Source organism: Vombatus ursinus, unplaced genomic scaffold, assembly GCF_900497805.2.
Source record: "Vombatus ursinus unplaced genomic scaffold, bare-nosed wombat genome assembly UNPS02014786.1, whole genome shotgun sequence".
NCBI lineage: Eukaryota > Metazoa > Chordata > Mammalia > Diprotodontia > Vombatidae > Vombatus > Vombatus ursinus.
This window is the reverse complement of record NW_020954564.1, coordinates 44,933,217-44,959,860: the sequence shown is the minus strand read 5'-3', so window position 1 is coordinate 44,959,860 and position 26,644 is coordinate 44,933,217. Positions and strand designations below refer to the sequence as shown.

The 26,644-nt window shown below is 37.7% G+C and overlaps 1 protein-coding gene across 4 annotated transcripts in view; it reads left to right on the top strand.

The window, feature by feature from the left end:
* Window positions 1-15,125, top strand: part of LOC114047032 (spermatid perinuclear RNA-binding protein) — a 136,988-nt gene extending 121,863 nt beyond the window's left edge. For 3 of the 4 annotated variants that reach the window (XM_027867693.1, XM_027867692.1, XM_027867695.1), the window contains 5 exons: window positions 854-988; window positions 2,243-2,383; window positions 4,894-5,017; window positions 11,100-11,144; window positions 14,618-15,125. In XM_027867693.1, coding sequence (XP_027723494.1) covers window positions 854-988; window positions 2,243-2,383; window positions 4,894-5,017; window positions 11,100-11,144; window positions 14,618-14,694 — 522 coding nt within the window. In that variant the 3' untranslated portion in view covers window positions 14,695-15,125. Of the gene's footprint in view, window positions 1-853; window positions 989-2,242; window positions 2,384-4,893; window positions 5,018-5,378; window positions 7,251-11,099; window positions 11,145-14,617 lie in introns of those variants that run through there. The other variant, XM_027867694.1, reaches the window with a different exon arrangement.
* The last annotated feature ends 11,519 nt before the right edge of the window (window positions 15,126-26,644 follow it).

Genomic DNA, 26,644 nt, shown 5'->3' with positions numbered 1-26,644 from the left:
TAGATATTGATCAATAGTCTCACCAGATTGGAGTAATAGTCATACATTATTCAACCACAGCAACTTATGAAGACTGTTGACTAAAGCATGAAAGGATGTTATAAGGAAAAGGGAGGATGGACACTGATAAAATCTTAGATCCTTAGAAAATAAAAAAGTTTTCTGATGTTTATACAGTGCTTTTACCACAATAATACTGTGAAGTGTGGTAGTGCAAGTTGTTATCTCCATTTTCCAGATAAGGAAACTGAGCTAATTAGTAATTATAGCTCCAATTTCTGCTCATCCTTTTGGTTTACAGACTGTATTCTAATCTTATGCGGTCAGTCGTGCAGAGATTATTATTTCATTTTTATAGGTGATCAAATTGAGCCTCAGAAAGGAAAGTGACTTGCCTGTATTTAAAGGGAGAGTAAATTTTGGAGTTGTATTTAAACCCAGGTCTCTTGACTCCAAGTCTAGTGTAGTCTTTCTACTCTACCATACTTGCCTCAATAGGAATGTGACCGTGGACAAGTCTTCTTGCTCACCATTAAGAATATTTTTATTTCTCCATTGTAACTTACTTCCTTTTCCATTTCTGCCCTTAGTCTTGCTTTGCAGTGTAGAAACCATGTGGACCTAGGTTGGTTTATTAAGAGTATTTTGTCTGCTAAGTCTGTTTCTTCATCAGTGTGATGGGTATAACAGTATTTGCATTTACAGTACAGTTTTGATTTCTAGCAATTAAATCATGCATTTCAGTTTTAAGTTTTCCCAGAATAAGTAACTTTCTTAATTAGGGAGTCCAGATTTCTGGAATTTTATATGATGTGATATTTCCCCAAGTTAATGTTTCCTTTTGTTTTCTCAGGTAAGAACTCAGGGCCCCATCCTTACAGCAAGTGGTAAGAACCCTGTCATGGAGCTCAATGAGAAAAGAAGAGGTCTTAAATATGAACTCATCTCTGAAACGGGTGGAAGCCATGATAAACGATTTGTTATGGAGGTGCGTTTTTTAATAAGGACTGTGAGCCAATCTTTGAGTCATTTCAAAGGGATTCTCTGCCTGGAAATTTGTGGCTTTAAGTTTCCTGAATAAAACACTATTCAGGGCAAAAGAGGTGATAGTACCATTTTCTTCTGCCTTTCTTCTATTATATTTGGAGCATTGTGCCTGGTTCTCGGCAATACAGTTTAAGAAGTGCATCAGAAGTCTACAGTGTGTCTGTTTGGCATACTGTGGGCAAAACTAGGACTAGTGGGTGGAAGTTATAAGAGGCAGATTTTGGTCTAGTATAAGATAAAAACTTCTAATTAGTGTCCAAAAGTAGAATGGTATGCCTTGGAAGGTAGTGAGCTCCCCATCACTGAGTTTTTTAAGTAAAGGCTGAATTACTACCTTTAAAAAGCTTCTAATTCCTTTAAGTCCCTTTTTAACTCTGATATTCTGTCTGGACAAAGATGAGTAGGATGGTGAGAAGGAATATGAAAGGAACTGTGAATGTTTTGCCTAGAGCACTTTTAGGAAAAACCTTATTTCTTCTTTTATGTAGCTGAAGCACTTCCGTGGGGAAGAAGGACTAGATTGATTCTTCTTTGCTCTAGAGGGCAGAAGTAGGAACATTGAAGAGAAGTTGCAGAAAGGCAGAGTTTGGCTAGATATACAGAAAGAATTTTTTACATCATATCTCCCCAAAAGTAGAATAGGCTGCTTCAGGCTATATGTAGTTTTCTTCCATCACAAGTCTTCAGACTGAAGCTGGCCAACCGTTTGTCTTCGGTGTTATAGAGAGCATTTCTGGTGTCTATGAGGTTTTCTGATTCTTTCTCTTATTTTGTTGTTTTTAAATATGTTTCATGCTTGATTCTTCTTTATGTCAAAGTTACCATTACCACTGGAGCTGAAAAGGCTGTGGGTGAAAGTAAGAAATGCTTTCCTTTAATCCTTTGTTACAAAGAGAAAAGGATAAAGGGAGGAGGGAAGATTGGTCACATAGCTGCTCTTGACATTTATAGAAATCAGATGAAAAAAAAAATACAGGACTCTCTCACCCAACTGAGAATAACATTTTGGGGACACCTTTTAACTTATGTTCCTTGTGGAGTCTGTTTTTTGTACACTTAGATAATTTCTTGTCCTGGTATTGGGGAGAAGGGGCAGAATTTCCTCCCAAATTTAGTGTGGTTCTGTTTAAATACCTTAGTGAACTAAATAAAATATGGCAGCTTTAGTGGGTAAAAGTGCAACTTTTTATTTCAGGTAGAAGTAGATGGACAGAAATTCCGTGGTGCAGGTCCAAATAAGAAGGTAGCAAAAGCCAGTGCAGCACTAGCTGCCCTGGAGAAGCTATTTTCTGGACCCAATGCAGCAAATAATAAGAAAAAGAAGATTATTCCTCAGGTATGGTTTATTGTCTTAAATTTTAATTTGCCAAATTTTGCTGAGTTTCAGTTTAGGGGCCAGTCCTTGTGCTACTCACTGACTTTGTCAATTATTTTTTTTAGGAGATTTTAAAATTTTCTTGTATGGGGCCCCATTCCACTACACAAATCAACCTCTTCATAACTTAGAAGACTTTTTTTTTTTTTTTGGTGATGTGCCCTGATGAGCAACTCCTGATGGCAAGTGTCTTTTCTTAGCTAGGTTGGTCCTCAGTAGTATATCACATAATCTGTCCCCATTCTCTGTTTGAAGACTTTTTCGACTTGCTGTAGTCTACCAGAGTTTGTACATCTATGCTGTGGTAAAGCATTTGAAATGATTGGAGTGGAGGTTTTGCAAAATACCCCTGGAGTTTGTAAGAGGGAGTTCATTGTGCATTTCTTTATCTGTGTGGTATTGCATACTTTTTCACCATAGTAGGATGGCAAATTCAGCACACCTACTTCAGTTCCTGTTATGACCAAATCCCAGTGGTAAATTTAGTAGAAGAGAGACATTCTTCATTCCCAAGGAATAAGTTAATGGTCTACTTGGAAAAAAGATAATAACTCACATATACCAAGTATACATTATTGGTTGGGATTTGAGGAAGAGCTTAAGCAATAATGATAAGGAAGGCTTTGTGGAATTGGTCCGTGGGTTGAGCTTGAAGGATGAGGAAGATTTTAGTAGTTTGGAGAGCTGGGAAGGACAGGTTAATTCTAGGTGTGTGGGAAAGGGTGTGCAGAGGAATAAAGTTTGGAAAGGGCAGGGTGACTTTAGGGAAAGGTAAGTAGTCTAGCTAGAGCATTTGAGTGTGAAATACAGTGAGAGAAGATGACATTCTGCCTGACAAAATCCTCCTTATTTGTGCCATTTCCTTTTGTCCTTTCTACGCCCAATTAGATTAGGGCATTTTGGTATCATTTTTCATTTTTGTATCCTCATTCCTAAGCACACTACCCTGCACCTAGTTGTTGTTAAACAAATGTTTGAAATAAGTTGTTGAGTAAGACTATAAAGGTGATTTGGAACCAAATTTGTGGAGGGCCTTTGAATATCAAGCTAAGGAGCCTTGAACTTTATTTACTAAGAACTAGAGGAAAATTCAAGGTATCTGAGCCAAGGGTTCATGATTAGAGCTTGTGAAAATTACTTTGTCAGTAGAACATAGTGTAGTTGGAGTGGAAAAAAGCCAAAGGGATGGGGAAGGGTGAGACACTTCTGAAAAAACTGAAAACATAGTGTCTTCATATATTTTTCCATGACATCTTTTTCTTAGGTCACCAACTTCACAATTTGGGGACAAACATAGTAATTTCTGATATTTAAATTATGATTGGGCATGAAGAACTTGTTAAGTCATTTTGTTTAGACAGGAATTGCCAAACATGACATTGTCTTATTTTACTTTCAGCTCTATTTCCTATCTCCCTTCCTCCCCTCTAAGATGGATTTTGCTAAGGAATTGTGTAGCTTGACCTTCTGCTGTCCTATGTAAATGTTAGTAATAATAATAGCTATTATACTTAAAGGCTTGCAAAGTTTTTATCTTACAGTATTTCAGTAAGGTCATGTTATCACCATTTTATAGAAACTATGGCTCTGAGAGGGGAAGTCACTTGCCTAAGAGTCACACAACTTGTTACTTTTAGAGCTTGGATTTAAATTTAGGTCTCCTAAAGACAGAGGACCTTAAAATCATTTTTAGTGACTGGTTTCAAAATCCTAAAGGCTTCCCTGGGCTTCATTTTTATGCTGGTATATTTTTCCAAATACATATTGAGGTAACCTGGTAATGGGTCAGCTTCTGATGAATTGTCTAGTTCTTTTCTTTTGTGTATAGCATATTATGGTAGAACTCATAAATTAATTTATTAGTTTTAACTACCAGACTCACTGTATAAGTGAAGCAATAAAAACTGTAGCATTGTTTGAACTCCATAGGATTATTAGCTTTATTTTAATACTTCAAAGATCCATATTGGTTTGGATGCCACCTTTACTGACATAGATCATAACCCTTTCTACACCTTAGTTAGACATTTTCATTAGTTACTGTGTCCAGCTTTCTGATGATGAGCTTTTGTACTTATCTCAGCTTGTCTTTGGATGATAGGCATAATGTCTGCTGACAGTGGGCTTATACACATGGAGGTGACCTTGAGTTCTTGAAGCTTATGCCAATGGAATGTAAACTCTAGCACTTCTTAAATTTGAAGGACTTTGAATCCAAGGACTTGTCTAGCCAATGATGGAAAAGTTCATCACCAGAACATTGGTGACAATGAGTTTAAAAATAAAAAAAAAAAGGATTATTATCTTACTGTGAAATAGAAATATTGAGATTTGTGTCAGTGGGAAGAATATACTTATGAAACTGTGGGTCTTTAAAGAATCTCAGCGTGTGTATAATATATGCATTAAAGAGGTAAGACAATGACATTTCCAATTTCTATAAGTAATGAACAGTGTGTCATTGGTAACAGGCCAAGGGTGTAGTAAATACAGCTGTGTCGGCAGCTGTCCAGGCAGCTCGGGGGAGAGGAAGAGGAACCCTTGCAAGAGGAGCTTTTGTTGGCGCTGCAGCTGCCCCTGGTTACATAGCTCCAGGTAGGACACCATATTTGGGGTAGGGTGGGGATAAACATTTATTATGTGCCAGGCACGGTGCTAACAAATGCTTTACAAATATCATTTCATTTGATCCTTGCTATGGTCCTCATTTTAGGTGAGGGAAGAGAGGTTAAATTAACTTGCCCAGAGGCCAAATTTGAACTCAGGTCCTCCTCATTCCAGGCTTAGCTGCCTACAAAAGGTGTGACTTCTTTTCTCAACTGAACTTTGAAAACTAACCCTCCAACTCCCCCCCCCCCCCCAATATCTTTGGGATATTTAAAACAAAAACTTCCATTTCTCTAGCACTTCATGGTTTACAAATCACATTTTTTTTTACACTAACCCCATTTGACAGATGAGGAAACTGAATGAGTGATGAAGAGATTAGTCCAGGGCCACAAGCAGAAGACCTGAGTTTGCGCTCACATTCTGAGTGCACTACATTGTGCTGCCTGCAGACACACAAAAGAAGAAGACACTTGGGCCATAGTCCACAAACTTCCTCTTCCTTCTTTTCATCTCAGAACTCAATCTCCACTCTCCTCCTTTTGCCTAGGCTCCAGTAATGAGATGACATTCATTTCCTTCCTCCCCTCCCTCCTCCTCTTGCAGTTCCCATTTCCTCCCTCCCCGTCCCCCTCCTCTCGCTCTTCCCTTTTCCTCTCTTCCTTCTTCAGACCTCTCAGTACTTAATGGTTCCTCCCTTACTGCCTTCAAACATTCTCAGATTTCCCCTCTTCCTTTAAAAACCTATACTAGACCCTATCAACCCCTCATTCTGTGTCCTCCTCATAAAAGCTGGCTGTACTTGTTGTCTTCACTTCTCTCCTACACCCACTCCTTAACCTTTCATATTCTGGCATCTAATCTCATCACTCAACTGAAATTACTCTCTTCTAAGTTATCAGTGATCACTAAGTTATCAAATACCAAATTTGATAGTTTTTTCTCAGTTATCATCTTTCTTGACCTAACTGTATTCTGCAATTGAAGCTGTTGCCTCCCTTCTTCTCTTGAATACTCTTCTCTGGGTTTTCACCATGGTGTTTTACTCTCTCTGGTTCTCTTCCCATCTCTTCCCCCCCCCCCCCCCTTTCTTTTTTAGACCACATCTCGTGTTTCTGTATTGGATTTTTTTTACATCATGACCCCTAAGGCTCTCTTATTGGTCCTTCTTTCTCTATACTCTTGGTGACTTCATCAGTTCCCTTTGGATTAATAATCATCTCTATGTGGATGACTCGGAGATCTGTGTATCTAGCCCCAAATGTCTTCCCCTGAGCTTCTGTCCTGCCTCAGTAATTGCCTATTGGTCGCTTCTAACTATGTCCTGGAGACATCTCAAAGTCACCATGTCCAAAATATCATTTTCTTTCTCTCAAATCCCACTCTTCTTAACAGTTTACTTATTTCTGTCAAAGGTATCACTATTCTTCTAGTCTCCCAGGTTCATAACTTCAGCATTATGATCAATGTACTTTCCTTTATCTCACATATCCCATCAAATACCAGGTTGTGCCATTTCTATATCCCTCCCCTACTTAGAGCCTTTCCTTGTCACCTTTCACCTAAATTATTGCAGTGATCACCTAATTAGTTCTGCTGCTTTAGTTTCTCCTTACTCCAGTCTTTCCTCCACACTGCAACCAAAAGGATTTTCCTAAAACCCAGGCCTGATCACATCATGTTTCCTGCTCGTTCAATTCCACTGCCTCCCTATTACTCCTAGGATCAAATATAAACTCCATTGTTTAGTTTTTAATGCCTTTTATAGCCTGGTGGCCCCACAAACTGTCCAGCTTCATTGGACACTACTACTCCTGCAGTCTATGATGCAACCACACTGGTCTTCTTTGTCTTCCTCACACATACCATTCCATTTCCCATCACCATACCTTTGCACTGGCTTTCCCCCACACTTGGAATACTCTCTCTTTATTCCTGCTTCATCTCATTCCTCTCTTCCTTCTACACGCCTTCTACACGAAGCCTTTCCTGAATCCCCTCAGCTGCTAGTGCCCTCACTCTCAAACTATCTTGTATTTAGCTGTGTTGTATTTTATGTTTATTCTGCTTATACTTTTCTGTGTACTTATTTCCTTGATTAGACTGTGCATTCCTTGAGAATAGGGACTGTTTCATTCTTTGTATTTGTATCCCCAGCACATACCTCGTACCACAGTGCCATTCACATAGCTGGCAATCAATAAATGCTTATTGAGTGATATAAATGTGTATAAATTGATTAACATAAAATCACTCTAACATATGTACTTTTTTGAAAAAGTTCTCTAATGGGGTATTTAGAGGAACTAGAGTGAGGTGAGATTAAATGTGAGAAAATTTCATGTTCTGAGCATTGTTTTTATTGCTTATTAGAGACATGTTCTTGCATATATTGGGGGGCCAGGGTTTGCACTGAATGATATTGTAAGTCCATTACAGCTCTGAAGTTCTCTGATTTTGTTTTTCCTTTTGAAATCTGCTTTCCTACATATTCTTAGTTCTGCTCTACAGTACAGCCCTCCAGATCCTTGAAGACAGTAATCATCTCCTTCTGTTTGTCCTCCAGTATTTTGTCCAGTTCTTTGAATTGATGATTATAATATTTAGTCTTCTCTAACTCTTTAAGGTTTCTAAAGTGCTTTACTAACAACCTCGTGAAGTAAGTACTACATAAACAGTTGCTGATATTGTTGCTTCCTGTTTTACATATGAGGAAACTGATACTCAGATTATAACTTGCCCAGGGTCCACCTTCCAGTAAGTACTAGAAATGGGATTTGAACCCAGGTCTCCTAACTCCAAGTTCATTGCTGTTTCCATTATCAACTTTCAGAGGGCTATATAAATGTTAGCCTTTGTTACCAATATGTATATAGTATGGTTACCAGACCCCTTACTATCCTAGTTGCTCTCCTTTCCAGAAGTTTTAGCTTGTCAGTGTCATTCTTAAAATTGTAGCAACTGCATCTGGACATAATATTTCACATGTGATCTAACCTAGAGCAGGGGACATAAGTATATATTCTTTCTCTTCTTGAAAGTCTCTTTCCATTTATGCAGCCTTATCCAGCCATTATCTTTGAGGGACTATTATTTTTCATTGTTAGATAACTGTTGGAGCTCACATTTCCTCCTAAAAAGGAGCTGACAGCATTTTTTGAGGGGAAAGACATACAGCCTGAGTTTATCTTCATCTGTAAAATGAGTGGTTGGATTAGATGGCCTTAAAGGTACCTTCCAGTTCTAGATCTTTGATTTTATAAAGCTAATACTTACCAAGGAAATGACTTTAGCTCAGATCTTAGTCTCCCAAGTCCTTAGAAAAGTTTTCACCGTGTTTTCTTATAGCTCAGTTCTTCCTACTGATCTTTTTTTTGTTTTTTTTTAAAGAGCTACATTATGGGAAGCTGGCATACTTTGAATATTATCTTCATTGACTGGTTATCTTCATTGACTGGTTATCTTCATTGACTGGCATGCTGATGTAATTGAAAATAATTATATATTAATTGATATGTAATGTATTTGCCTGAAGAGTTGATACTTCTAGAGCTAGGCTTTCTCTTGTTAACATTGTTTTGCTTTTTTTGACATATGCTTACCATTCATGTTCACTGTGGGCCTATGGTGAAGAGATGTTCCTTCTGATAATAAATTTACATAGCACTTTTTGGTTACAAATCAATCTAACATATGATTAATTTGATTTCTACAACTACCTTGTTCAACTATCTACCTTATTATTATTATTACTGATATTTTATAGATGAAGAACCTTTTCCCTCAACATTGAAGTGCATTTCCCAAGGTCAAAAAGTAGAGCCATGATTCAAATTCAGGTCTACTGCATCTTTAAGTCCATTGTTTCCTTTTCCCACTAAACCGTGGTGCTTTCCCCTATTATAATATTAGGAAATAAAATGACTTAACACAAAGGCCTTGGATACATGACTGTGATGTGGAGGCGAATTCTGTGATTTGAGGTGAGGAGATCTGAGTTAGTGCCAGTCATTGATGTGACCTTGGGAAAGTCATTTCATCTTCTGTTTAATACCTGTGTGATTCTTGGATAAATTGATTCGTCTCTCAACCTCACTTTCTCCATCTGTAAAAATGAGAAGATTGTATTAAGTGATCTTCCAAGTTCCTCTTTTTCAATCGACTAATCCTTTCTGATATTAAGTTTTATCATCTATAATTCAGGAATAATAACACCATGGCCAACTTCTCAGGGTCACATGGGAGATAGATGTGAATGACCTTTGTTACCACAAAGTATGTTATAAATATCAGCTACAGTTATTATTATTTTTCCTTTCCCTAGATTTAAATTCATCGAGTAATTCATTTTTAGTTTGCTTGTGTCCATGTTAGCTGTCGTCTGTCACAGATGCTTTCAAGTGAATATTGGTTTTCTTTAAGGCCCTAAAAGTTTGCAGACTGAAATTAGTTCTACTATTAATATTGCTGATCATTCACTTAATAAGAGAGCTTAGCATGGTGAAAGGAGTCCTGTACCTGGAGTAAGAAGACATGGAATATAATCCAGTTCTGTCACAGATTGTATACATTTTGGACCATTAGTACTCTAAGGGACTTTGCAGGGTTAGAGGGAGAACAGCATAGTGGAAGGGAAACTTGAATTTGAGCTGTAAAACTGTAAGACAGAAATTCATTTCTGCTCCTTTGGGCAGATAATTAAATCCTTCTGCACTTCAGGTTCTTTATGTATAAAATGACAAGGTTGGACTGGACTATATGATCCTTTTTTTTAAAAAAATAGTTAATTTTTAGTTTTCAACATTCACTTTCATAAGATATTGAGTTTTAAATTTTCTCCCCTCCCTCTCTTTCCCCCTCCCCACAATGGCATGCAATCTGATATAGGCTCTACTTAGACATTCATATTAAACATATTTTCACATTAGTAACGATTGAAAGAAGAATTAGAAATAATGGGAGGAACCACAAGAAAGAAGAAACAAAACAAAACAACAAAAGAAAAGGAGAGCAAATAGTATACTTCCATCTGCATTCAGATGCCTCTAAGTTTTCTCTCTGGAGGTGGATAGCATTTTCCATAGTGAGTCTTTTGGAGTTGTCTTAGATTCTTGTATTGCTGAGAAGAGCTAAGTCTGTCAAAGTCAGTCATTGCACAATGTGGCTGTTACTGTGTACAATGTTCTCTTGATTCTGCTCATTTCATTCTGCATCAGTCCATACAAATCTTTCCAGGTTTTTCTGAATTCCACCTGCTCATCATTTCTTATAGCACAGTAGTATTCCATTACATTCATATCCCACAAATTGTTCAGCCATTTCCCTATTGATGGACATCCCCTCAATTTTCAATTCTTTGCCACAACTGAAAGAGCTGCTATATATTTTTGTACATGTGGGTCCTTTTCCCATTTTTATGATCTCTTTGGGTTACAGACCTTGAAGTGGTATTGCTGGGTCAAAGGGTATGCACAGTTTTATACCTCTTTGGGCATAGTTCCAAATTGCTTTCCAGTGGACTGTATGATCTTTAAGGTCCCTTCTGATTCTAAATCTTATTGTGTAGTCCAACCCAGTCATTTTTATAGGTGAAGAAGCTGAAATTTAGAGGTGGAATATGATTGTTGTGACCTTAGAGAGTTAATAAATGGCAGGGCCAGTTAGGACTCATACTAGGGTCTCCTGACTCTAGGTCCAAAACTTGTTTTACTTATTGTTTACCAGTCCTGTGCCTGTGGGCAAATCACTTCGGTTCTCTGACTCTTAATTTCCTCAACTGCTGAAATGGGTGTGATAATCATTGCTCTTTCTCCATCCTAGGTGTATGGTCAAGCAATTAGTTTGTAACATATAGAGAGTTATAGGAGTGAGAGTCATTACTATACATATATTTTTCTGAGATCCCTTCTGACTCTGATATGTTTTAAACATACTTCCACCTTTAAGGATCGTTGCACCTCTAATGTTCTGTGTTTTAGTGGGCATGCTTAGCCCATTTTTATGAGTGTTTAGTGCAGGTGTTGGTTTTAATTTTTCAAGCCTTGATCTCTTATCTCATTGTTTGCTCTAGGTTACGGCACACCCTATGGCTATAGCACAGCTGCTCCAGCCTATGGTATGTACAACCTCTTACTGACCTCTGCCATTCCTGACTCTATCCCAGCAGTCCAAACTCCAGTTTGATTTCAGGGTTCGTATCAATTAACTAGAGGGACCCTAAGAAACTCAATTAGTATGGTGACCACACTAAAATTCACTTTGAACAATGCCATAACCTTGTGGTTCTTGGTTTGGTTGGAGTAGCTTCCTTCCTTTGTTGCTTTTCCTGGTTGTTGAAGGACTGCTTGTCTAACTGCCTGTTTTCTGACCATATTGAATTTGACTATTTTAACAAGTTCTCCTTACAGCCAAGTTACGCTCTATTCAAAGACAACCTAAGGGCCATGAACATTATCTGATGCAGGGTTGAATTCTGGGGATGTGCAAATTGTATAGGCTACTCTCAATTGTAGGTAACACTAATTAGCTGTAACACTAAACCTCACTGATAAAGAGTTAGGGATGTGTAGTAAATACCAAATAGCAAAAGTATCCATCCCTTCCCTTCCACATGTGTTGCTTTGGGAATTCATTGCTCCCAGAGTATAAACTGGGAGTTAAATCCTATTATAGATTAAAGGACTAGAGAATAGAGTGGCGGTATAGTGTAATGGAAGTCATTCTGTCTTGGGAGCCAGGACACACAGATTTTAAATCTGGCTCTAACTAAATCATCTTCTGACACTGGGCAAGTCAGTTTTTACTTTCTGGGCTTCAGTTTCCTCATCTGTCAAATGAGGCAATTGAATTCAATGATTTTTAAGATCCTTTCTAACTCTCTATAATCCCACTGACTGGCTGTTCTAAAGAGAACGTGACAGTTCTAGGGAAGATTTCAGTTGGCTGGATGGAATCTTCTATCACCAGTGTGTGAATAGTAGAAAGACTCCAATAGCCAATCATGGGTTTGTCCCACCTGGCTCTGTTGGTAACTTTGAATGAGGTTTATGTGGTAATGGAGGCAGAACATTTTGGAGTCAGTAATATGGTCACACATACTTGCCCTGACTTGGGCTCCGTGTTTTTGGAATTACTTGTTTGAAAGGGAGGGGTGTGTGTGTGTGTGTGTGCGTGTGTGTGCGTGCGTGCATGTGCGTGCGTGCGTGCGCGCGCGCGCGCGCGTAGAAGTGAGTAGTGTATAGGGTAACAGGACAAAATCTTTAATATGATCACTATAAGCCATTTTAGGTAATTCCCTTACCTTGGAGCTAGTCCTTCTATACTTTATCATTGCATATACCATTTTTATGCTTTTGACTTTAAACTACTGTCAAACAGAAACCATGCTTGATCCTGTTACATTTGTCATACCTACCATAGGAAATTGTATTAGTATATATTCCCAAAAAATGAAAGACTTGCATTCTGGCAGAATATAGTAAAGCCAAAATGGGTTTTAGACGTTTCTTCAGTTATCAAGTGCCATTTTACCACACATTATACCTACAGCTAAAAGACCTGATTTGAGTCATGGCTTTGCCACCTACTAGCTGTATGACCTCGAGGCAGGTCTATGAGATGGGTATGATAATTATTTACATCATGGTATAGTGATAAGGTCTTGAGTCAGAAGATTTGGGTTTGAGTTCTGGTTCCAGCACTTAACTAGTTTTACGACTAGCTCAATTTTGTTATCTGTAAAATGGGAGTGATTACAATGATGATGATGATGTTAAAATTACTGACCTTAAAACAAAGTTGTGAGGATAGTATTTACACTGTTCTATAGAAATGCGAATTGTTACCTATCTCATACGTTTAGAAGGATCAAATGAGATAATATATGTAAAGTTCTACGTGTAGATAAGTTTTTGCTCTCTCTAATGAAAAATTTTAGCATTCAGCAATTCATTTTGATAACAATTTATTAGGTATATGTGTAGAGCCCTGTGTTGTGTTTCATCTTACTTTAAGGGTTCCTGTTCCCACCTTCCCATTCCCTGCCAAACTAGGGTATGTAATAAGTTTTTTTTTTTTGAAGTTTTTTCCTTGCCTCATACCATGTTGCTGGTCCAAGGGCAGAACAAATTATAATATAGATAAATGGAAAAAGGTGATTAGGGTATAGAAATTAATATACTGAGTTCATGAATTCTCTTTTCACAGGTAAAAGTTGTGTATTTCTCTCTAAGCTTAAATTTTTGAATCTCTTTTATTGTCTGGTTTTTAAATTTCTTCTACTTCTTAATTCTCTGCTGAAAATTAGAAGTAGTAATTAATGAGAACAGAAAGTTTCAAAGCTAAATGTAAACATTCTCATTTGATCCTTGTAATACCCTGGCAAAATCAGGGGAAGTAATTTTACTCCATTTTACAGATGAGCAAACTGAGTTTTAGAGAGGGTAAGTAACTTTCAGCCCATGTATAACTGGTAAGTGGTAGAACCTAGTACTTAAATCTGGCTCTCTGTACTCTTAAGCTAACCATATAAACATAGATTGAGTGATTACCACTTAGTATATGGCACATACTTTTTTATACCAGTACCATCTTGTGTCCAAACTACAGTCCTATTTCCCTCCATTGCTCTTTACCTAATCACTATTCTCTGTCCTCTGTTAACACTGTGCTTCTGTCCACATAGAGCCTGACTTGCAAATGTTCCCATCCTCTTTGTCCCATATAACTGACTTCAAAAATGTGTGATATTAGATGCCCCCATTTTTCCACATAGAGGTTTTTTTTTTTTAAAAGAAATGTTCTTGTGATGCAAAACTACTTAAATGGCGCTTTCTTTTGGCTGTAAGGGAAACATGTCTTTTGGCCTTTGTAAAGCTGTTGCATGTTGGGAAACGTTCCTCTGATCATCTGGTGCTCTGAAATACCTGCTGTTGCTGCTTTGTGATTTCTATATAGGTTAAATCTGAGCGAACAGAAACAGGAGCCGATTTTCAAACCCTATCTGAGTATGCAGAAGTTTGCGAGGCCACAAGAACTGATTTAATCATGAAATTCAGCAAGCCATTAATCTTTCCAGATTTGCCATGCCAATATTACCACTATGTTGCCCCCTCCTGTGTTAAGGATTCTATTGGTTGGGGCTTTATTTCAGCATTCTTCCTATTTGGCTAATCTCTAGAGAGAGCAGAGTTGGGCCTAATTTTGATGATTTATTTTGGTCCCATAAAATACACACCACCAAACTTCTAAGAAAAGACATTTGTATTTTGAAAGTATTTTCAGAATTACAACCCAACAGTATTACCCTTCTTCTTTGGTTATTCGTAGTAAGATCATTTGCCTAAGTCTTTTTGGGGGGAAGGGGGACAAGGGGGTGGATTAGAGCCTTCCCAAAGCAATCATTGGTAGGCAAAGTATCGTACATAACAGAAGAATAATTGATGATGTCTCTTGCTGGACCTCTCCTGAAACCAAATGCATTGACTGACTAATCTGGAAAGGGTTAATAATATTACTGTTAAGACTTTTTAACCTGATTTTTGGATTGTTAAACTCATTTGGAGTCCTCTCCGTTTCTTCTCTCTGTAGGTTTACCCAAGAGAATGGTTCTGTTGCCCGTTATGAAATTCCCAACCTATCCAGTTCCCCACTACTCATTCTTTTAGCAAATGGCTGAAGCTAATTCCTATTGATTGAGCAACAATCCAGTCCACTCCCGAATATTAGAAGAGAGAACAAGCCTTTTTATCCGGTTTCCTTTGAACATATAACTTGCGCAAAAATGATTTGTAAAGAACATCTTTTCCTACTTTTGATTTTTTGATTTTAACAAATGCAAATTTAGTTCTTTAAAACTTGAAAAAAAAATACACACAAACCTTCCATTCCCTTACTCCCAACAAAAAAAACCTAGTTCTGTGAAACGTTACCTCATTTTCCGATAATAACTTATACCAGCCCTTCTGTTCTAGGGGACAAACTAGCCGCTCAAAGTTTGTTTTAAATGAAGTCTCAGATTATGTAAAATTAAATTTGTGAAGGATGTATAGAGTATAAAACAAAGATCACAAATAAACTGTTTTTGTTGTAACACAGAGTAATGCCTGGTTCCTGATGTAGTCATCTATTCTTGGCCCAGGGTTAACTCAATTAAGGCTGCAGTTATTTATTTATTTTTTAGTATGAGAGAAACTTAATTTAATGTCCAATTCTGTAAATACTAAGGCATGTAATCAGGCCAGTGAAATTGGGGTTTGGTATAGTGTTTTAGCTCATTTTTTATACTTGCTATCTGAGCATACTTAAAACTTCATAGGGCTTAAAAATGAAGGACATAGTCATAACTCAGTGCTTTATAATTTAGTAGGGTAGAAATGGATCCTCACATCTGTAAGCAGATTACCAAATAAACAACAACAAAAAAAGATGTTAATAGTAAGTGAGCCCTTAAATTTTGTGAGCTTACTTTGGACTAGGGACTAATACCCTCTTCCTCTATCCCAATCTGAGTTCAAGACTGATTCTGTAAAAAGAGGATTGCTTTTAAATGTGGATATTGCCCAGAGATGAGAGTTGGGAGGCAGCAAGGCGAAGAAATGTAATGGTTTTTGAGTTCAGGGCAGCTTGTTACAGTGGAAAAAGCCTGAACTAGGAGTCAGGAGCCTTGGATTCAAGTCATGGCTCTGTCATTTAATGTGTGTCCTTGGGCAAGTCCTTTATCCTTTTTAGGCCTCAGTTTCTGCCTCTGTCAGATGAAGGTTGGACTAGACCATCTCTAAGGTCCCTTCCATTTTTAACAATCAGTGAACCATAAAAGATGACAAATCAAGCAATCAGCCCTCTTGTTCTTGTGGCCTTCACTCTGTAAGCTACTGTGTTCACTCCTGGGACTTTACAGGCAGAGCTGATTAGCAATTTTCCTTGGATTCTATGAAGGGGTTTCCTTTTTTCCGCTTTAATTCTTGGAGATCAAAGCAGCAACAAGGTCCCCATGAAAACTTGCTATTCAATTGTCCCAATTCTTGTTGAGTGCTGCTGTGGAAAGTGACAGATTTCAGCCATGGGTCAGCATTTCTTCTCAGGCCAGGTATTTGAGCTGGTGTAAAGTAGCAGGGTGGGGGTTAGCAGCCTTGAGGTACTCCACTTCTGTTACTGGTCACAATGGGAAAGCTCTTGCTACTGTGACTAGAAAAGTAGTGGCTTGTTTGATTTAAGAAACTCACCCCCTTATGAAGACAAAAGTTTGGGCCTGTGAGGCTTACAAACCTGGTGGTATCTCAGGAATGGGTTGATGGTTTTCATGTGTTCCCCATTCTTCAGAGTTGAACTGTTGTGGCTTTCTAAGATCTGTAAGAATGAGGTTTTTTCCCCCAAACTCAAATGGTTGATCAAGAAAGTTTTTTGATGTGTATGATGGTAGGAAGTACATGATAGGATATTGGGTCATTACCATTTAATAAAAATATTTTACTCTCAGTAGCATAGAACCTTTGGAATATAGATAAAATCTATAAGCCTGCCCTTTCTTTGCCTTCACTAGTAGTGGGTGATACTCTAATCAAACATATTATTTTTGTTGAAAATGGACCACAAGGGAGTAATTTCAAAGGGGAGTTTTAACCATGGTTTTTGATTGTATTCTGCTGACCTATGGATGAAATAAAGCCATCACTGAGAAGAAAAAGCATGGCTGGTAGCATCCAGTTTTTAAAAATTAATCATCCATTAGAATTATGTCTTCTCTTTCATTTTGGAGTCCTACTAATAATTGATGTCTGCAGCTATACTGTTATTTGAAATTGACCGCCCAGTTATTTAAAATTGACCATCAAATTTGAGTTTCAAGTTCTAATCTCTAGAAAATACTTTGACATAGCTCACTTGGTGTACTTACCAGAGCCCTCTACCAACTCCAAGAAAGGGAGCTGTGCTCTTTTCCAACATGATGGCAGTCATTTCAAACGATTTCTACAGAGTCCATTCTCTTTCCTTTTTTTTTTAATTTTGTTGTTTGTTGGGAGTTACTAACCACGTTGTAAACTTGCCCAGTTGCCGCATTACTTTACATTTCTCTGCTTTTACTGAAAATGAATGAGCTGTCAGTTTCCTGGTAGAAGTGATAACCTTTCTGCAAGTTCGAACTTTTGAGAGACCATGATGAGTTCAAAGTGTCCTCTTCCTCCCTCCCTCCATTTTGTAATGAAAATTCCACTTACAGCCGAAAGAGCAGAGAAATCTAAATGGAGCCCTTGGCTCCACCAAACTGCTGGAATTAACTGGAAATTTTCTCTACTCTTTTCCCTGTTGTAGGTGGTTTTTTCATTGACAGCCCCTATTGTCAGCCTCTGAGCGTCGCACCTTTTATTATTCACTTGGGCCCTCAAGATTTCTTCTCTGACTTCTAGAACCATCAGGTTGTGTGGCTCCAAATGGCTATTTCTCTGTCTTGGTCTTGAGAGCAAATGTGACTTAATGCAGCTTTCAGATCCACAGCTTGGGTATCTTCTTTTTGAAAGTGCTGACTTGACATGAACTCTGATCTTTTGATGGAAGAGCAATACTTTGACTCAAAGCCATGGGGGTCTCTTTCCTCTTTTGGGAAACTCAGCAATAGATGTATATATATATAGTACTTCTTATATCCTTGTAGATTAGTTTCAGGTTAGGAAGTTACAGACTTACATAGAATTTGTAGTTAATCTGTGAGCTCCTGAGCCCGTTAACCTCTGCCGGTTTTTGTTTGTTTTTTGTTTTGTGTTTTTTGTTTTTCTTTTTTTGTGTGTGTTTTTTAAAGTTTTTTTCTCACAGAAACCGAAGAGTTGAATTCCTAACTGCGTAAGTTAGCACCAACAGTTCAACAAACGTTTATCCAGCACTTGCTTGCTGTGTGCAAAGCACTGTGCTAGGCACTTGGGGGAGGTGGGAATTTAATAAGTAACATCTAGTCCCTATCCTAATGGACTTTTCTGAGCTAGTGGGGTGGGGTAGGGTGTGGTAGAAGGGATCTTGTTATTTCTCAGTCCAAAGCAGGTATCTTTCTTGAAGCCATTTCCCCTGCATGTTGGACAAGATATGGGACTGTGATATTCTGCAGGCGTCACTTGAGTCTGCTAGAACTCGGACAGTGACTTGTTTCTCTCCGAGATTAATTTGGTCCTTTAGCTTCTGAGGGTCACAGAACCTCACAGCCTAACAGTAGGTTACAGTGCCAGGAAAAATGATACAGGAAGGTTTATGGTTATTTCTAGGGTGAGAAAAGTCATTCCTCAGTTAGGTCTGGAGTTGTGGTCTTCTGTACCTGGCAAAATGAGTTAGCTGCCAGGATTTGTCGACTATAAGATGAGAGAAATTTCCAGGGGATTTTTCTGGGGGAATCAATTTGTGCAAATACTTGAAGATCGTAACTTAGTTACACTACAAACAGCAGAATCACTGAGGAAATACCTCTTGTTGTATTTCACTCACATACTGGTGTTGGCCCCTCTCTGTGTTGCAGGTTAATACTTTTAAGCAGTTTTCAGCCTGTTTCTTTATAAGTCTTTATTCGTGTTCTCCTTGGACCTTCGTAGCCATAGACACTTGTATAAAATAGGCTGAAATTTAGTGGCTAAGCTGTGATCTCAGTATAAAAAGGTAAGACCTTTTCTTTTCTGATTAAAGAGAAAATGCAACATTTTAAAGCAACTTACACCCACTTGCATCTATGACAATCATACAGGATGCACTTATTTATTAATCTATTAGGTCTTAGAGATGTTCAATCTTTGTAAATGTCATGTTCTGAATGTGTGGTATTTAACTTTTCCTTTTGAAGACACGCAGTTATTTTCTTTTGAAGGTAGATAAATTTCCCATTGCTGGGACTGTGTGTATGTACATATGTGTGTCTATGTATGGAAAAGTATGTATTCACCTATATATAGATATATATACATATATATGTAAAGCTATACATGTGCATATACACACATATAGTAGTGTTTGTATATTCACACACAAATGTCACAAATATGCATGTAAGACACACGTGCATCTATACATGTATATATGTAAGTAAAATATGTGCACTCGCACATATATCAAATATGTATATACATGTCTGTATACAATGTATGTTAATGTAGTTACATATATGTGTCCTAAATATCTATACATATATGTACCCAAAGTGTGTGTATATGCATGCATTTGTATCTCAAATATGTGTGTGGGTGTGTGTGTGTGTTTATATGGACATTTGTATCCAAAGTTATGTGTGTACATATACATATAGACACAATGTACGTGTGAATGTACATATATACATGTATAATGCACGTGTAAATTAGATACATGTGTGTATACATCTTTAAAAAGAATTGTGAGATGGTAAGAGCAAACCCATCTTCCGGCGGTTTCTAACATCAGAGCACTGTTTAGAGTCTGCATCCTGTCATTTTGAAAACTGGAAGGTCAGCCTTGGTGCTCAGAACTGCCCCCTTTCCTCCCTTACGTGTAGTAAGTACCACATTTATGTACACTAAGGCTCAAATAGCCAGTTTCTTAGGGGGCAGCCAGTTCTTTGAGGAATGAAAATCCATGTTACCTATTGCCTGTACCTATATACTTGGAGTAGGAAGAAACCTCAGTAAAAGCTATAGAAGCAACAAGAAGTTCTGGAACCTGAATATTAAGCCAACTTTGAAAGACTTCCACTGAGTCAAATGACTCATGCTGTTGGCCATGTTGGCTTTGCTGAGACTTAGAATAATGCAAGTTCATTCTGTAGAGGCCACCTAGATTTAAGACAAAGAAATTTGTCTTTAACAATTTTGATGATTTATTTTCCATTTCGATAAACTAGCTTGGTCTTAATTAAAAAATCTGGGGATTAGCTCGGATGTTTTAATAAGTTTTTTTTTTAATTTCAAGCATTTCTTGTGGACTAGCGGTTGAAATGTATTTGATATGTATAGATTAAGATGAACTTACATTTTATATTTGCTTCTAAGTAGCAGTTTTATTTCTATTATGAACTGTAAAGTTGCTGGGACAACTTTTTTTCATACAGAATTGGTACATTTTATATGGATTTGAAATTCAGGGTAGTTTCTTATCCTAGCATAAGTTTGGGACAGCTGGGTAAGAGACTTAATACTTCCTTATAATAAACGTTGGTCTGCATGATATTTGGACACAGCAGATTCTGGAGCAGCTTTTTAATTGATTGATCATGAAATTCAAAAGAAATAGGCATTTTAGAAACACTTCTCAGCTAAGACATGCTTACCATGGCCAAGCTGACACTTCTTTTTTTGTGGATTGTATTGATATGATCATTGTACATGTCCCTAGCCTTTGAGAAATCTGATGTAACAATTGTTAGTAAAGATATTACCATTCTGATATTCAGTCTCTGGGTCATTGGTAAATCAGGAATGTAAAGTTCACTAGGTATAAAGGTGTTACCTGGTTTTGAGTTAAACCTAAACCTAAAACCACCACTGGTTAAAATGGACAAGAATCCAAGTCTGGGAAATGATTTTAAAATCACTTAGCAACATGACATTCTTGAGAGACATAAGACCATGCTAGTGCATTCTCTGGCTGTTTTTTGGTGTTAGGAGGTGAAGTGCATTGGGGAGTTGAGACTTGCATCTGTTGGGAAGGGAATTGCATTGTAGGCTCCTGGCTCCAGGATTCGATGGTTTTCTCCCTTTGCCTTTGGTACTCATGATATGCACACGTTATCCACATGTGATGTGGAGTGGAAATTAGGCCTCGGGGGTGAGTTGAAGACAGTGCTGAATTGGATGTTTATTTGACACATCCGACAAGAAGAAGGTAGGCCTGCCTTGGAAAATTGAATAGAGATTCAAAACCATAATGCTGAGAAATATTCAGACTAAAAATCCTTGCATAGATGAATAATGTCTTCCTAAAATTTTTTCTTTCATTTTCTCAGTATCTGTTATGAGATCTCTCACGTTCTTTCCCCCAACCAAGGTGACTATTGAATTCAGAACCTTCATCTAAAAAGATGGGCATCTTGCTTTAGTCACGGGCTCCTTAGTAGAATGGAGGTGGGAGGTTAAATATTGGTGAAGAGTTTATTTCTCGTTGTAGTAGGTCTTCCTTTCTCACTGCTCATGTGAAGGATCTTTTTCCAGCAGTTATTTATACGGCACTCAACAGCTGTATTCTTTCTGTATAAAGAAGTTGACTTTTAATGACCTTTCTTCTTGATTGCTAAGTAAGTTAAATAAGTTTATCGATACAAAGCAAACAAGTTGGACCCAAAGACCCCACTAAACCCTGTTTCCCCATGATTTATTCCTCATAGTAGCTCACAACATTTCATTTGTTGTATTTTATTTTCCTTTGATGAAGTGAATCCAAATTTAGTAGTGATGCTAGGAAGTCTTGCAGGAATTGAATATTTTTGAGAGAGATGGAGTGAGAGAAAAACAGCATATGAAAGAGGAGGTGGGGAGGGAGGGAGAGAATATAAATTTTTGAAGGGTACAAATTAATCCTTCATGTTTATTTGTTAAAGAGAATGCATTTTAAATTGACTTTTTAGGATCATAATCTTTGGAATTCATTCCTACCTCCTCATTTTAACTGAAGATTGAAGTAGGGCCCAGAGAGGTTAAGTGGTTTGCTTAATGTCATACACAGGTAATAAGTGGGTAAGTGGTAGTGCCAACATTCAAAACACATCTTCTTTTAAAGCCAGTGTGGTTTTGCAGATCTCCCAACTCTGGTGTTTTGAATCATAGAAAGGGAACATGAGACCAGTCCTTGCAGGTCCTCAGATTTTAGCTTAGAGTAGCATAATCTGATTCTCCCTGGGGAACAGTGAGATTAGATGAGGGTCCCATGGAATGCCCTGCAAACTCAGAATCGATATTGTCTGGTTCTTGGGGTTTATGTCCTAAAGCTCAAACTTGGAAAGTCAGCAGACTTGTATGTAGATGTAACTAGTGATTCCTTTTGTTCCAACTTCATCCAGAGAGAAGATACTTGGAAGTAGAAATTTCAAGATAAGTACAGCAGCAAAAGTGAATTTCTTGAATTTGGCCAACTCATTTTACTGATAGAAGCTAATGATGACCTTTCTGTTTGTCTTCCAACCTCATTAGACATGCAACTTAAAATAGTGCTTTAGGTTTCTTGTGGGAGTGAGGTTAAACTTCTCATACTTGCACCAAAGAGTATTATTAGTACCAGTGGGTAGAAGTTTGAGAAAAGCATTTTGACTCAAAATATGAGAAATTGTTTTCTAACAGTTGGTACTGTCCAAAAGTGTAATGGATTGTTTGGGGGCTATTGTGTTCCTCATCACTGAAGATCTGTCTTCAAGTAGAATTTGGATAAATACTTTTTGAGAATGTTGTAAAGGGGATTTCTCCTTAATTATAGGTTAGACTGGATGACCTGGGGTTCGTTCCAATCCTGAAATTCATTGATTTAATGAAATCTGTTAGATAAGTTTTACTGTATTGTATGACATTTGTCAGTCAAAGCCATGTGTTGTTCAGTTGTTTCCATCATGTCCAATTCTTTGTGATCACTGTGGGGTTTTCTTCTCAAAGATATTGGAGTGGTTTGCTATTTCCTTCTCCTGCTCATTTTACATATGAGGAAACTGAGGCAGAGTTAAGTGACTTGCCCAGGGCTCCACAGCTAGTAAGTGTCTGAGGCCAGATTCAAAGACATCAGAAAGATGTCTTCCTGACTGTAGGCCTGGCACTCTATCCACTGCACCACCTACCTGCCTGAGCCATGTGTTAGGACCGAAATACATCTTTCACCTAAAGAATCTCAAAATATATTTGTGTTTCGAAGGATTTATTGGGAAGATAGTAAGGACTGGGCAGAGATGTGCATAAACCCTGAACCTGAATTTTGAAGAACACCATTGCAACTGGGTACTTATGAACAACCAAAAAAAAAAATCCAGGTTAAATGTGTTTTTAGAAATCAGATGATGGAGTACCATTTAGTATAGTATAGTGGAAACAGCCATGGATTTGGAGTCCAGAGGATCTGGGTTCAGAATGTACTTCTGTAACTTTTAGTACCTGTGTAACCTTAGGCAAGTCACCTACCTCTCTGAGCTCCATTTACCTCATTTGTGAAATGAGGGGATTTTTGGACTATCTGGCCTCTGAGGCCTCCTCCTGCTCTAAATCTATGATCTTCTTAACCTCTTGGTGCTAGTAGGTCTGGTGCTAATGTGCTTTGAGAATAATACTTCTTCATTGAGAGGTTTCAACAGTAACAACAAAAACCAAAGACTCAGTGGCAAATAAATGCTGGGAATGGTTCCTGGATTCAATTTGGAATTCATTTGTTCATGAGTTAATTCTGATGTGACATTTGAACAGTAGACCAGCTTTGTGTGTATTAAGTGCATATATGTTGCATTTCAAGAGAAAAAAGGCTGCTTTTTAAAAGAAGTGAATTCTTTGTCACTGGAAGTGTTCAGATTGTGCCTAGATGGTGACTTGTCACCAGTGCTGTAGAGGACATTTGTTTTTCAGGTAGTGGGCTGGATTAAATATATGTCAGTAAACAATTAACATGGCATTGTACCAAGGGGTAGGGATACAAAGACAATTGAAACAACCTCTTCAAGAAGCTTATAATCTATGATGGGTAGGGGAGTTGGGAAGATGATATATAAACAAGATAAGTACAGCACAAAGTAATTTGAGGAAAGAGAGCCCTCACAATTGTGGAAATACAGTAACATTTCACTTGAGGAGAGGTAGAGGTTGAGCTGAATCTTGAAAGACGATAAAGATTCCTACTGTTAGAAATACAGAAGGAGTGCATTCCAGTCATGGAGTACAGCTTGCTGTGTTGTAGTTTGTAAAAGGTGTACCTTTCCACATTTGTTTAGGATTTTTATGAATTCCTGATGACCTAGCATATAATCAATCTTATATAAGTTCCATGGCATCCTGATTAATATATTTCCTAAGATTCCTGTTCAGAAATTTCACTAAATCTATCAAATCCATTAATCAACCCCCCCCGCCCCAAATTCAATTCAAATCTTTAATTTCCAAGTTGTTTACTTTTATATTGAATTTGTCAGTCTCTTACAGGAACATTTGTATCCTAAACTATCTAGCTGTTTCTTCAAAATTTCAGTTAGGTTTTCTTTTAAGACCTTGATGGCTATGCCATTTGGTGCATGTATTTACTATTGAAAGTGTTTTGTTATCTTTAAAGAGAATATAATTTCCTTGATTATTTATTTTGGTGGTGTATGTTTACACTTACCTTACCCAAAATTAGGGTTGCAATTGCAGGGTTTTTTTTTTTGTTTGTTTTGGATCCATCCAACATTTGGTTTTACTTCATCTCTTCTTTGGATGTCAATATAAATCCTTATGTTTTGGTATGTTATTATAAATAGCATATTATTAGGTCTTGTTTTCTACTTACTTTTGCAGTTCTCTTTTTATTGGTGAGTTCATCCCATTAAAGTTCAAGATTATATTTTTGAATTGGCTTTCCGTCCATTTGATCCTGTTATTACTTTCATTTCTTTTTTATCAATATAAGGTACTGTATTGTCCTTTTTTTTTTGTTTTTTTTTTTTTTGTTTTGTTTTTGTTTTTACTTGCCCAGGGTCACACAGCTAGTAAGTATCAAATGTGTGAGGCCGGATTTGAACTCAGGTCCTCCTGACACCAGGGCCAGTGCTCTATCCACTACCCACCTAGCTGCCTCTTCATCATCATTCCTTAACACACCTATTAATACACGCTGCCCTCATTTTGTTTTTAACAGTTCATTCTTGCCATTTGTATTAAACCCCGCATACATTTTATCTTACTTTCTAATCTTCTAGTATTAATCATTACTCCCTCCTATCCATACATAACGCTAGAAGAGAAATCCCAAGATTCTTTTATGATATCATTTAAAATTTTTTCAGTGAATAAAAATATTTTTTCTCTTCTTTCTGCCTTTTCCCCCTCTTTGAAAAAGAAAGAAAAAGAAGGCTCCCTGTAACAAATATGCAGTCAGGCAAAATAAATTCTGGCGTTTCCCATGTCCAAAAAAATGTATTTCTCAATATGCACCCTAAGTCTGTTATCTTTCAGGAAGTAGGTAAGTGTGTTTCATTTTATGATAGAATTTTGCATTTCTTATTTTGTTTATCCTTCCCTGAAACCCAATTAAGTATGGCTTAGGGTCACCTGTTCTCCCACCTCATTTGGGGTTCCTGAATTCAAGAAACAACATTTTGTATTTTATCTTTACCTTTTCCCTTCTGCTGTCTTAAGGGACAACTTGTACATATGCAATAAGGGAAGGCCTGAGATACAGTACTGAGTTGGCTGAATAGCTAGTAGTCAAGTTTGGCTCAACTGTGTCATACAATAAAGGGAAAAATATGAAGTAAGACTGGAAGGGTAATTTGGACCTAGATTGTGGAGAGTTTTCAGTGCCAAACTAAGGAGTTTGTGTTTTTTAGTAGAAGCAGAAGGGAGCCCCTGAAGGTTTTTGAGCAAGTGAGTGTTATGGTTAGACTTGTGCTGTAAGTGGATAAGACTGTTTTGGCAGCTGTGGGGAGGGTGGTTTGAAAGGATGGTAGATGTGATCAGAGGTCAACAAAAAATGTATAAGGTACCTATTTTGTGAAGAGAGTTGTATTTGGTTAATAAGAAGTAGAGGTAACACAGTTCCAACTTTCCTGGAATGCATAGCCTAAGTGGAGTATAAATCTCAGCTATATATAAATATGATGCATGGTGTTTCTTGATAAGTATATTGGAGCATTAGAAAACAACTTAAGAGCTCCTAAGGGGAAGGTCATTCAGTTGACTTGGGTTTTAAAAGATTGGCATAATGTAATAGAAAAAGAACTTGGACTGGGAAGCAGGAGACTTGGCTTCTCCTCCCATCCTGCCACCACCATCATCACCTCCACTAGGTAATTCCTCCAGAAGGGTTGCCTTTTCTTCGAATTCTTATTCAACATTCTATGTTTTTAAGACTCCTCCTAGCCTTATCAGTCTCTGGTTCTTGTGACCCAGGTGCCTCTAGCTTTCTAGCTATCTCTTTTAGCTCTAAATCTATGATTTGAATTACATAGCCATAGTAAAGTGGGTCAGTGCATTAAATGAGGATTCCTGTAGTTATCCTCATCCTGAGAACTGAAGAATCTTGCCCATAGCTAACTTTTTTCATTGCCTATAATAATGAGTTGTTAACTAGAAGATACCCACTATTTCCTTTCTCCCTAACTAAGGTGGGTGAAATTTCTAGATTGCAGCTTGTATTGGTTTATTCACCAGTTCATTCGGTTTAATCTGCCTTTCTTCCTGGGACCCAGAAGAGTTGGGGAGGAAGAAATAGGAAAAACCTACCTACCCTGCCCTAATTTATAAGAAGGCGGAGGCGGAGAGGGGGAACTACAGTAAAAAACTGTTAGTGCTGGAAGTAATCTTAGGACTAGAAGAGCAAATTTTAGAACTCAAAAGGGACACTAGAACAGAGAATGTCAGAACTAAAAAAGGTATTAGAAATAATAAGGTTCATCTTCATTTGTTAGGTGGGGAAACTGATGCCCACCAATCTAAGGGACAGATCATCTCTTTAGGCAAGACT